Source organism: Rhinopithecus bieti, unplaced genomic scaffold (assembly GCF_001698545.2).
Source record: "Rhinopithecus bieti isolate Rb0 unplaced genomic scaffold, ASM169854v2 scaffold_33374, whole genome shotgun sequence".
In the NCBI taxonomy this organism is placed as follows: domain Eukaryota; kingdom Metazoa; phylum Chordata; class Mammalia; order Primates; family Cercopithecidae; genus Rhinopithecus; species Rhinopithecus bieti.
This window is the reverse complement of record NW_016814428.1, coordinates 1727126-1740035: the sequence shown is the minus strand read 5'-3', so window position 1 is coordinate 1740035 and position 12910 is coordinate 1727126. Positions and strand designations below refer to the sequence as shown.

Below are 12910 nucleotides of genomic sequence, written 5' to 3'. Positions count from 1 at the left end.
AACCAAGGAGTTTAGGCAAGGGACCCTGTGTGCCCTGGAAAGGAGCCTGGATTTTACTTTCATTCCAACAAAAGCCTTGGGAAATTTCAAGCAGCGGTGTGGCATGATCTGATTTACCTCTTTGAAAGAACTATTGGGCTACTCTGTGGAGAATGGGACTGTAGGGGTGGCAATTGAAGAAAAAGACAGGAGGAGGCCATTTCTTTTGGGGTTTCATTACCGTGAAGAGAAAAAAATTATGTCCCTTCTAAACTGCAAATCTTTTTTCAAAACACTGAACAGTAACGTTTACCAGATCTTTGAGCATTCTTTTAGACTTGAGTCGCTGCTGATAGACAAGCTCTCACAACTTCATGTTGGGAAGGTTCACCACACCCTAAGCTTTCATGAGTAATTGTTACATTCAGAATGTCTGGGTGTTCATGACACACTTTTTGTAGGCACAACTGAAAAGCAAAGCATCCTTTAACATCAGGACTTCCTCTTTCTGAAAATAGTTCTGAGAAGTGGTTACAACTCGGAAGGTGTGTCTAAGAAGTTGGGAGACTGCATCTCAAGTTGAGAGGATGGAGACAGCAGTGTTATAGCCGTCCTGTTAACTAAATGTATTCCCCATCATCTTTAGGTCCATTACAGTCTTCAGTGTCTGTATCCCCAAACACTATTCATCTTTCCTTATATTCATGATGCTATAAAGAAAGAAAGCAAATTAGAGATTTCACATTCACAATATTCTTCCTCTGTTAAAACAATAGAGAAAGTATCTCAAGAAAGAACAAGTCCTGGACATTATTGCTGAATTGCGATTCTCATAGTTTGCAAGATTAATCTCATGAGAAGAAATTTAAAAAATTAACTGAAATAGTGTTGAGAATTTCCCTTACTTTAACTAAAGAAAGTGGAAGTTGATACCAAGAAAGGGAAGAATCAGACTGCCACAAAGTAAGAAACTTTACATATTCAAACTGAAAATCAGAAGTTCTAAAATATAACCCTTTCAGATATACCCCAGAACAATGAAGATGAGCACTGAACAGCAGAATTATTCTTTAAAATGATTTTACAAAGCTAAGCATTCCCCTCTAAAGACTACCTGTATTTAGGTCAGTAATGGAAACAGACAATTTACTTGGGTCTTCTGAGGCTAACAGAAGTAAATCATTTTCACACCTCCTGGATTAGAAGAATTCTCCTATGTCTGCTACCAATTTAAATTGCTTATTTCTTTTTATGAGTTGCTGAGACTGCAAAATGAAAATGTGCAATTATAGAAAAGCAAAAAAAATAGGTGAAATTTATTCTTTAAATTTAAATGTGTATTATTGACCCTTAAGATTTTCACTTTTTTTATTTTTAAGCAAAGGTCCATAGGAAGATACTGAAGAGATAGATGATTTCAGGCTAGAATGGAAAATGTAAGCCTTTACACACTAGCAATAGAAATCACCACTGAACTTGGAGATCCCAGAAGAAAAAAGCAGCATAAAAATATATGATGCCACTGATTTCGTTAATCCACTGGGTAAAATACAGAGATGTGTGACATATTACAAATTTTTGCCATGGTCGATTTGATAGAAAGAAGATGTTAAGGAAGAAAAATTCATAAGAGTATAAATTGTGACTAAAGATCAAATAAAGTGTGACCAGCTTAGCTGGGCTGAAATAGAACAGATTTTTTTTTTAATAAAAGAGAATTTTCTTGAGTGTCTACAGTGAGCCAGAATGTGCTAGGTGTCATACATGCATTATCTCATTTAATACTCATAACCCTATGGAATAGGAACTGTTATCCCCATTTTATAGCAGAAACTAGGAAACTGAGAGGGAAAATACCCCAAACTGAGAGGAAATTTTTACTGATGGGGCACTCAGGCATCCATCCCCACACTGGGCAATCCAGGTCATTTGGGTGGAGAAAAGAGAAATGAGGCTGCCTACAGTTACTACCAATGTTGGATGCAAACACCAAAGGGTAAGGTCTGGGATAAGCCCTTTATCTTGGGATCCCCGAGACTCTTAGAGATCACACAGTGGTCCTGGGGGAAGAATTTTAAAGTCAATAGCCACAGGTGCTGATCTTTTCATGAGCTTTGAAAGAGAAAAGTCATTGCATAGTAGCCCCACAGACATCTGACTGAGCGTGAAGATGGCTCTTGAAAGGCAGGAGGCTGTGCCTTGTGGATTTTTAAAAACTGGATTGGGAAATAAGAATCTTCAGTAGCCCTCAAGCCTCAGCAATGATCCAAGCACTGTCTGCCTTCCCTGCCCAGGGGCATTGGACAGGCCTCCCTCCCACAGCCCTCCCTCCTGCACTGTTTCCAGCCCCTACAGCCTTCCTTCCTGGATGCTCCATGCTTGGCCCCTCCTCAGAACCTGTACTCTTGCAGCTCCCTCTGCCAGGGGATTTTCTCCTAGGTCATCACACAACCAGCTGCTTCTCCTCCTCAGTTTAAATGTTACCTCCCAAGAAAGGCCATCCTTGAAGAGTCTTTCTACACTTGGCCTTTGCCATTTCCACAAGGATCACTCTTCGCTCTTCTCTTTCTCCTCCTTGATATTTCTTCTTTCTTTCTTTCTTTCTTTCTTTCTTTCTTTCTTTCTTTCTTTCTTTCTTTCTTTCTTTCTTTCTTTCTTTCTCTTTCTTTCTTTCTTTTCTTCTCTCTCTCTCTCTCTCTTCCCTCCCTCCTCCACCCCCCTTCCCTCCCCTCCCCTCGCTTCCATTCCATTCCCTTCCCCCCCCCCTTTTTTTTTTCAGGGTCTCACTTTGTCCCCAGGCTGGAATGCAGTGGCAGCACAATCTCAGCTCACTGCAACCTCCACCTCCAGGGTTCAAAGGATCCTCCTGCCTCAGCCTCCCAAGTAGCTGGGATTACAGGTGTGGGCCACCATGCCTGGCTACTTTTTTTGTGTTTTTAGTGGAGACAGGGTTTCACTATGTTGGCCAGGCCAGTCTTTAACTCCTGACCTCATGTGACCCACCAGCTTCAGTCTCCCAAAGTGCTGGGATTACAGCCGTGAGCTGCTGTACCCAGCCTTGATTTTCTTAACAACCATTTTCACTCAGAGAAATTATCTTATTTATGCTTAATTCATGATTGACTCTCTAGTCCCCTAGAATGCAAACTTCCTCGGTTCAGGAACTTATTTTCTGATATGCGGTTGACATTATGGCAGCTCTTCTGGATGCCAGGTAATATCTGGAAACTGGAATGTTGAATGGCAAAGGAGAATGGCCCCCAAGAATTAAGATGGCTCTCAATAATGCACACTGAATTTGATTAAGCAAACTCAGAATTAAGAAAAGCCACCAATGAAGTGGCACGCTTACATGCACTATAACCCTAGCCCCAGATCTGACTTAAATTGACACTCTCTGGTCTGCACAGATTTTTAAAATGAAGATTAAGATCAGCATGGATATGGCTAGGGACTACTGGGGTTGGCTGAATTTTGCTATTGACTTCATTGGTATTTTCTGTCTCATATCTTCTGAGTTTTGCTATTGACTTCATTGGTATTCTCTGTCTCATATCTTCTGAGTTATTTTTGAATCATTAATACTTAAAGTGGATGTTTAAATAAAGTTTTATTTCATTAAAGAAAGAGTATGGGGATGTCATAAGTTGTAATATAGTGTTAAATATGACATTTAGGAAATTCCTTAAAACATTTCCAATCATTTGTCTGAAGCTCTCTTCTCTCTTTTCTAAATCATCTATTCTTCAAAATATCAGGGACAAATCATTGAGAAATTTTACTCAGTGTTTACTTTGAGAATAGCTTATATGTATCTGTTGTACAATTTTTTATTATCTTTACTATTTTAAAAAATCAGTTTAGAAGACATCATTTTGGTCACTCTATGTATATAATTTCAACACTTTCAAAATTTTCACACATCACTTTAAAAGTTTTTTGCAAATTTTAAACCTAGGAAAAAGTTAAAAGATTGGTGTACAATGAATCCCACTATTCCCACCATCTAGAATGTATCTTTATGTTTTGCTATATTTGTTTTATTACACAACCTGCCATCCATATATACATCCATACATCCTTCTAGAGATCTATCAATTTGTTTTATTTTTTGGTCATTTTAAAGTGGAATTTAAAACATTAACACACTGCCTCTCTAAACTCTTCGAAATGCACACCTTTAAATACAGCTATAGATGTCTGCAGTTCATTTTTTCTCTTTTGATATAAAATGTACATACAAGAAAATGTGCAAATTGTAGGTGAACCGTTTGATAACTTTTGACCACAGTACACCTATGCGACTCAAACCTCTGTTGAGATAACAGAACAATGTTATCACCCCAAAGAGTTAACTGCCACCCTTCCCTGGTTAACCCTCACCTCTCCTTTTCTCTCCCCCAAGAGACAATCAGTGCTCTGATTTTCATAACTGTGGAATCATACCATGTGTGTTCTTGTTTCTAGCTTTTTTTACTCAGCACAATGCTTCTGAGTGATGTCCACGTTGTTGCACCTGTCAGTAGCTTCTTTTCTTTTCTGAGTAACATTCCTGTGTGTGGATCTACTGTAGTTTGTTTAGCCATCCTCCAGTGACAGATACTTCTGCAGCATTCTGAGCTGAGTTGGTCATAAGTCACTAAATCTATGGGCTTTTGTGAAACTTTTGTGAAATGTATAGGCTATCTCAGTCATTATTTCCACTTCTCAATTGGGAGATTTGTGAAAAAAAACTTTTGCAAGCATTTAGCCTTTTAAGTTGAAATTCATGAGAACCTTACTTTGTTTCTTCACTTTTTTGTTTTTACATTGTTACTAGTTTGAAAGGCTTTCTCTCCTCCTTGTTTATAAGTATCTTGCAGAAATTGGCATTAATGAGACGCCTCGCCTGTATTGTGATCCACAGTTATTGAGAACAAATGCCTACAAAATTATTCTTTTGGAAGTAAGGATAAGCCATGCTGGCCAAAGAGGACAGAATAGGAGGTTCAGAAACAAATGCCATTGCATCAAGGTCAAATGAAACTGATGGGAAATGACTAGCACGGGGCCAAATGTTGACATTCCACATTCAAGTTTGTCTTTGTTGCCTCTTCCTTAGTTTTCCCGATTCACTCTTTTTCATTCACTTGGGATGTTTCCTCTGTTCTTTCTTTACTGCTGTGCCATCATTTTAAGAATCGTGGAACACTCTTCTTCTATTCTCTGCAGACAAGGTACCTCGAGCAATTGCTCTGAAATCAACCATTGGAACCTTCCTCTGAATCTCAGGCAACATGTCACCTCTCACAGGAGGGGGAGAGAGGGAAGGGTTGTATTTACAGGCTTTATTTTTGCCAGTCAAATTAAATGGTGAGAGAGACTGCTTCTTGTTTGGAGCATGTTAGACGGTATTAAGGAGAAAAAGGAATATTTTTGGTGTGGTATCAAGAATTTCCCAGTGATCCTAAAAGAACTGTATGTCTTCTGCTGCTTCCTCTGCCCTCCCATAAAGCTGACCCTGACCAAAAGAGGCAGAACAAATTAACATCAGTGCAGGCAGCACTGATAGGCTTGACTATCTCTAAGGCTCTGCAAGAAGGAAAGATCACCTCCTTTGGAAGAGAGAAATAGCAGCAATCTTACTTAATGTGCTTATTAAAGATTCACCTTTCCCAAATGCAGGCTTCTAATGCCATGTCTTAAAAGTGGTTACAATGATACATCTCCATGTTATGTCTATTTTGCCACAATAAAAAACGCTTCTTATCAGGAATGGAAAACATGGTTCTGATCTCAGGCTTTTCATAGTTTAGCAGTGAAGCCAATGTTCCTTTTGTGCTCTAACTTTCCCTGCTGAAAATGAAGGCATGGTAAGAGTATTTGGAAGCCCTTACTTAACACCTGTGTGAGTGCACAGCATAGTAATCTGATGCATACTTAAGCCTAAAGAGCCCTGATCATTCACCTTCCTATCCGGAGTACCATCAGCATAGGGAATAATTTGTGATGTGAATACTAAATGCGCCTCTGGTCTTTTCTTTCTCAATAGTCAGATTCAGAGGTTGCTTTTACACAATATAAATGATCTTAAAACAAATACCATTTTATTATCTCTGTATATTTGATTTTTTTAAGATTCCACATATAAATGAGACCCTACAGGTTTTTTTTTTTCTACTTCTGGCTTATTTCATTTAGCATAATGCCCTCCAGGTCCATCCATATCATGGCAAATGGCAGAATCCCTGCTTTTTAAGGCTGAATAATATTCCATTTTATACACACACACATTATATACATACACACATATGCAGTCACACAGACACAAACACATATATTCATACACATATATTCACACACACATACACGCATATATATACATACACATACATACAAAAACATTCACACACATACCTACACACACATATACTAATTCACACACACAACACACATATATTCAACACATACACATTCATACCACATATACATACACACATGTATTCATGCACATGCATATATTTTATTCACATAAATACATACACACATATATTCACACACATATACACACAAACACATATATATTCACACACATATACATGGAAATATCCTAAGTGTTATTGACAGGGGAATGGATAAAGAGAATGCTATACACACACACATATTCACACACATATATACATACACGTACCTATATTTACACACATATATACAGATACTCATATATTCATACATACATGCACACACATATATATTCACACAGATATACAATACAAAGATACACACATATATATTCACACATATATACACACACACATATGGAAACATCCTAAGTGTCCACTGACAGAGGAATAAAGAGAATGCTAGACACACACACACACACACACACAGAGGCATATATTAATATATTAAACATTATCTTTATCCATTCTTGTTTTAAACACTTAGAATGTTTCTATATATTGGCTAGTATGGATAATGCTGCAATGATGACGGGAGTGCAGACATCTTTATAAGCTGGCGACTTTATCTCCTTCAAATATATAACCAGAAGAGGAATTGCTGGGTCATATGCTAGTTCCATTTTTAATTTACTTAGAAATATCCATACTGTTTTCCATAATGCCTGTAGCAATCTGCATTCTCACCAACAGTTACCAGGGGTGAGAGGAAACAGGGAGGAGTTGATGAACTGATGCAAAGTAGCACATGTGCAGGATGAAGTCTAGAGAGCTAATGTACAACAAGAGGACTAAAGTTAGTGAAATCATAAAGTTAGTGATTTTGGTTACATCAGTAGATTTTACTGCTCTTGTTATAAAAAGTAACTATTGAGATGATAGTTATGTTAATTTGCTTCACTACAATACCATTTTACTATCTATATGTATCCTTCCCATACCACCATGTTGTAAACCTCAGGCATACGCAATAAAATTTACTTTACAAAAGAAAACATCCCATGAAATTTTATATGGGATTTTATATAGTAAAGAGGGCCACACAGCGAGACATCAAGAAATGCCCGTACTTTGGATGGTATTGTCTGGTTTCCATTCAACCATTAGTTATGAGATAGAATCAAGTCAAAGAAAACTTATTTATGGTTTATTTTACCATTTATAAAACCAGATGCACACTGTTGCTTCTCTGGTCAGAGATGTTGCAACTTAAATAGGCATTTCTAGAATACCATGGAAATGCACAAAGTGAGTGTAATTGCTACCAGTCCCTTTGGTGCACATTTTTGAGGAGGCCATGGTTAGGGAGCAGCACAGCCTAGTGGCCATAGTACAGACTGGTTCTCAGGATCATGGTTCTTCAGGGCTGGACTCTTCCAATGACCACTGTGTACCCTTGAGTATGTCACATACAGATGACACAGAAATCACAATGAAAATAATCACCACTTAATATTCCACCTACAAATGTGGGGGAAGGAAAATAGAAACACCCCAACCTTTCAAATTGTCCTGCTTGCCTACATCTAACTCAAAAAGATATGTGTAAGTTTATGTAACTAGAAGGCCAAACGCCAGTGGCTCATGCCTATAATCCCAGCACTTTGGGAGGCCAAAGCGGGATGATAGTTTGAGGCCAGGAGTTCAAGACCAGCCTGATCAACATGACAAAACCCCATCTCCACAAAAAAATACAAAAATGATGGTATATGCCTGTAATCCCAGGTACTACTGGGCGGGGGTGGGGGGTGCTGCAGCATGGGAATCGCTTCAACCCAGGAGGTGAAGGTTGCAGTGAGCTGAGATCACACCACTGCACTTCAGCCTGGGCGACAGTGTGACTGTCTCAAATATATACATATATAGTTAGTTAGTTAATAACTCCATGCTTTAAAATAGAGATTTATATACAGGAGATAAGATATCATGGTAGAGGAAAGTTAATACTTCCAAAGGAAATGAGACACTCAAAAGATTACATTATTTTACAAAAATCTGTAAGAATACCAGCACCATAGTTGTTATTGTTACCTGGGGGGCAATTTAAAATGAAAACCATCTCCAATGATAAATCAGACGCTTTTTTTTTTTTAATATCAGAGCAGAATACAAACCAGAGAAGCTTCCTTCACATTCCTTTGAGATTGACCATGAAGATGCTGATAAGGATGAAGTAAGTAAATAGTTGAAAGTGAGATGTTTAAAACATGAAGATAATTAGTTTGTCTTGCACTAAAAGTTTTGAGTTCTGACCGGTTTGTTGTAAGTTGTAGTAGCTGTTGGTGGTAAGGCTTTTAGTCAAAAAGAATCACGTTTGTTCTGAAATTGAACATGCTTATTTAAGATAAGTCAAAGAGAGGAAAAGGAGTCTCTTTTTTAAATGTAGTGTCTAGGGTCCACAAAAGATGGCTGTCATGCTAATATGCCTTTCCAACAGGATACCACTTCCCACTCGTCTTCCAAGGGGGGTGGAGGAGCGGGAGGAACTGGTGTTTTCAAGTCCGGCTGGCTCTACAAGGGGAATTTTAACAGCACCGTGAACAACACCGTTACTGTTCGGGTAAGGAGACATCAAGACTCATCTTTGTCTCTGTCACCTTTCTTAACACTCCCTCCTCTGGTCACAGCACAGAAAAGAGCCATCTTCATTGAGTTTATGTTTCATGTAATATTTTATTTATGAGGAAGTAGGGATGCTCTTCTCTAGAAAAAAAATCCTAGAAATATAGCACTCCTGAAGGAATTAGAATAATTCTAATTTCTATGAGTAAGAGCACATTACAATTTGAATATCTCCTTATATCTTTTAGTCATTCAAAAAGCGCTACTTCCAGCTGACTCAGTTGCCAGATAACTCCTACATTATGAATTTTTACAAAGATGAGAAAATATCCAAAGAACCCAAAGGATGTATCTTTTGGATTCCTGTACAGGAGTGGTGCAGGTGAGTAGAAATCCCTTTTCCTCCTGGGTTTTTTTTTTTTTTAATTTGAAAAGTATATTTAACAAATATTCATGGAGTATCTGATATGAGCCAAGAGCTGCTCTGGACTCTAAGAATTCTGTGAAAAACAAAGCAGCCTGGATCTCTGCTTTCACAAATCTTACTTTCCAGAGAGAAAGGAAAACAGGAAACAAGCAAAGACATGAATAAGCAGAATGGAATCAGCTGTTAAATTTTTCAATAAAGAAAATAAACAGAGAAACATAAGGGAGACAGAAGAGTGGTGAGGTTGAAAAGGAATATTAATAATAAGGGAGAAGAGCATTTTTGAAGAGAGATAATTTGATCTACAGACTAAAGAATGAGCAGAGGGCCAGGCGAGGTGGCTCACGCCTGTAATCCCAACACTTTGGGAGGCCAAGGCCGGCGGATCACAAGGTCAGGAGTTCAAGATCAGCTGGGTCAACATGGTGAAACCCCATCTCTACTAAAAATACAAAAATTAGCCAGATATGGTGGCACAGGCCTGTAATCCCAGCTACTGGGGAGGCTGAGGCAGGAGAATCACTTGAACCCAGGAGGCAGAGGTTGCAATGAGCCAAGATCATGCCACTGCACTCCAGACTGGGTGACAGAGCAAGACTCTGTCTCAAAAAAACGAACAAACAACAAAAAAAGAATGGGCAGAGGCAGCAAGTGCAAAGACCCTGTGGCAGGGGCAAGTCTCAGCTATTCAAAGAGAATGAGAAAATTAACACCCATGTTTGCTGCCATGTAGAGAACCCCTGAGATAATGAAATTCAGTAAAGTAATAGGTAAATGACATAGTATTAACATATGCACTTCAAATATGTTATTTTATAATTAGGTAATAATGATAGAGTAAGTTGACAGTGTACATAAGCAGCATCTTCCTTCTAAGAGGTGGTTTTCTTCAAAGACAAGGATTCCATTGATTCCAAAGAGTCTAATTTCAAAAACAGACATAGTGCTTTTAACAAATAATGTTCTGTCAACTCTCGGTCTTCAAATTATTGTCCTTAGTATGAAATTCAACATGGGCCACAGTGGCAAAGGGAAGCAGAGTAATTCCATAGACCCCATTTGGCCATTTTACTTTCAAAACACTGCTTCCTACTCTGATGAAATAACTAACCTTATTCCCTTTTATGTAGTCATGGGAGCAATCAAAAGTGTTTTAGCAATCTTCCCTCAAATTTCACAATGACACTGGCTCACTGAGGTCCAGCACTCTATTTCTGGTCACAGGCCAGTAGAGAAGTACTTTTTGTTACCCTCAAACCTCAGCATGATTCACCTAGCTTGTTACAAGCTGAGATGACATCACAGACCACTCCTGGAGGCCCTTGGATATGCGGATGCAAGTAGACTTCTCTCCAGTCTAAATGATTTAGTCCTGGCCTATTTCTGGATGGTTTATCTGTTAAAATCTGGAATTCTTCCAGGAAGCAATAAAGCTGAACTTTAAAAGGAAAGAATTAATTGTTTCTGAGCACTCTGCTACAAGTGAAAGATAATTGCATTTTGACACAGATGCCAGCTTTTCATAGGGAAAGGGTAATAATGACCTTAATGGAAGGTGGAAATTGTTTTCTGTCGTTGATCACAAAGGACACTTTTTGGCCTTAGAAACATGAAGTAAAACGTTAGCAATAAAGATCAATAACTGCGTTTTATAGACATTGAGCTGAAAATTTTAAACATTATCCTTTCCATTTGTACTTGAAAGCTTTCTCCAGCAAATGAGTCATCATTTTTTAAGACACATCATTGTAGTCTTTTGTTATATATTAAGTTTGCAGAAACACAGGTTAATATGGAATATTTTTCTTCTTCAAATAATCACAGAACTTACTGCTCTAATCTGACCTTCCTATGGAAGAACTGCTTCTCCATCATCTCTTACTTAGATTGTGTTTCAGTCTCTGCTTAAACATTGTCATGGAAAAAAAGGAGTCTTGAAGGGAAAACACAAGCTTGGGATTCACGCAGGTCAGCATTCAAATCCTAGTTTGACCATTTACTATCTGAAGACTTTGAGAAAGTTACTCGACCAATTTGATCTCAGATTCCTCATTTGTAAAACTAGAACGATGTACTAACATGAGAAAAGAACTGGGAGATAGTGTATTTAGCCCTTCTCGCCTAATTCTTCCATTAATTTCAAAGGTCACAACCTAGGATATAGACATTCCATTATGGGAAAGCCTTCCTAGAAAACCTTGATTTACCTTCCAGATATTTTTTCCAAAGTGTGTTAATTTATCTATGTCTTTAGTCATTAATCTACTGATGCATTCAACAAACCCACTTAGTGCCTATGACATGCTAGCAACTACATCTAGGTGTGGGGAAGTCAATTCTTTATTGAAGTCAGAATCAGAGAAGGGCATCGCTACTTGCTCACTGTCACACAATATCTCAAGAGCAATGATGGAGGTATGAATGGAGCGATGATGGAGGTATGAATGGAGCGATGATGGAGGTATGAATGGAGCGATGATGGAGGTATCAATGGCAGAGCCCATGGAATGCTCTGGGAACATGAAACAATGATGAACTCTTTCAGCTCAGGCTGTAAGTCTGTACAGAAAAAGCTGGGCCTGTCTGTAGTATTCCCCATGGTGGATCTGGCACATATATCTTTTAAAGAGTTCACCTCTATCCCTGCATTTATATTCCTGTTCATCAAGAAGCTTTATCCAGTATTCTCTACATCCTTTGTAGAGGCAGGGACCAGTTTCTTGGGATCACTTTGGGGAGACAGACCCTGGGTCACTTGTCACTTTGCGTGTGGGTCCCAGTTCTTACATATTTGCTTATAGTTCTTCCAGATGTATAAGTTTTTACATCTGGAGAGAAGAATTTGAGTGAAATAATGTCAGTTTAACCATTGCTCTAGTAAGCTTTCAGGCATGAAATGTGCCTGAAGATGAATCATGTACACACAAAAGCACAGAGCAAATGAATAACTAGGATGAATCAGACCAATTTTATGTAGAATCATTGCCAGGTTCTGTTGAATCAAACAAAAAAGAGGAACAAAGTCTCTGCCTCAGAAAGTGCTACTTAGCATCCGGCATTCTTAGGGGGTTCAAGTTCATAACAATCTTCAGTGAATTGCCATTTCAGTTTGATTCATTCAGACTCAATCCATATCATCGTTTTCCCTAGAATAATTTGGAATTCTTAGACATATATTACAAGGGTGGTTTAAGTAGAGAGAAACTCCTTCCCAGCTTTCTCAGAGACTTTAGGTAATGTTTGTGACTGACAATTTCTGAATCTTGGCCAAGAAAAACACACAAAAAAACAAAACCTAATCATGGTTTTCTACTTTTTCATAACATCATCAAACAGTATTAGATATTTTTTATGGGCCTATGCTCCCGGTCTGGAAGAGAACCTGGTTTTGCTGCTTCAAGTTTTGTTGTTTTGTTTTTTTTTTTCTGAGACTAAGGGATATTTAGGCCTGTGTTATCCTATCTTGTTCCTTCAGTTCATGTATTCATTCATTCATTCTGAC

The 12910-nt window shown here is 38.3% G+C and overlaps 1 protein-coding gene across 1 annotated transcript in view; it reads left to right on the top strand.

Moving 5' to 3' along the window:
* DOCK10 (dedicator of cytokinesis 10) overlaps positions 1 to 12910 on the top strand; it is a 287983-nt gene that overhangs the window by 156663 nt on the left and 118410 nt on the right. Inside the window, 4 exon segments of the mRNA XM_017850274.1 lie at positions 8520 to 8592; positions 8857 to 8979; positions 9230 to 9335; positions 9338 to 9363. Coding sequence (XP_017705763.1) covers positions 8520 to 8592; positions 8857 to 8979; positions 9230 to 9335; positions 9338 to 9363 — 328 coding nt within the window.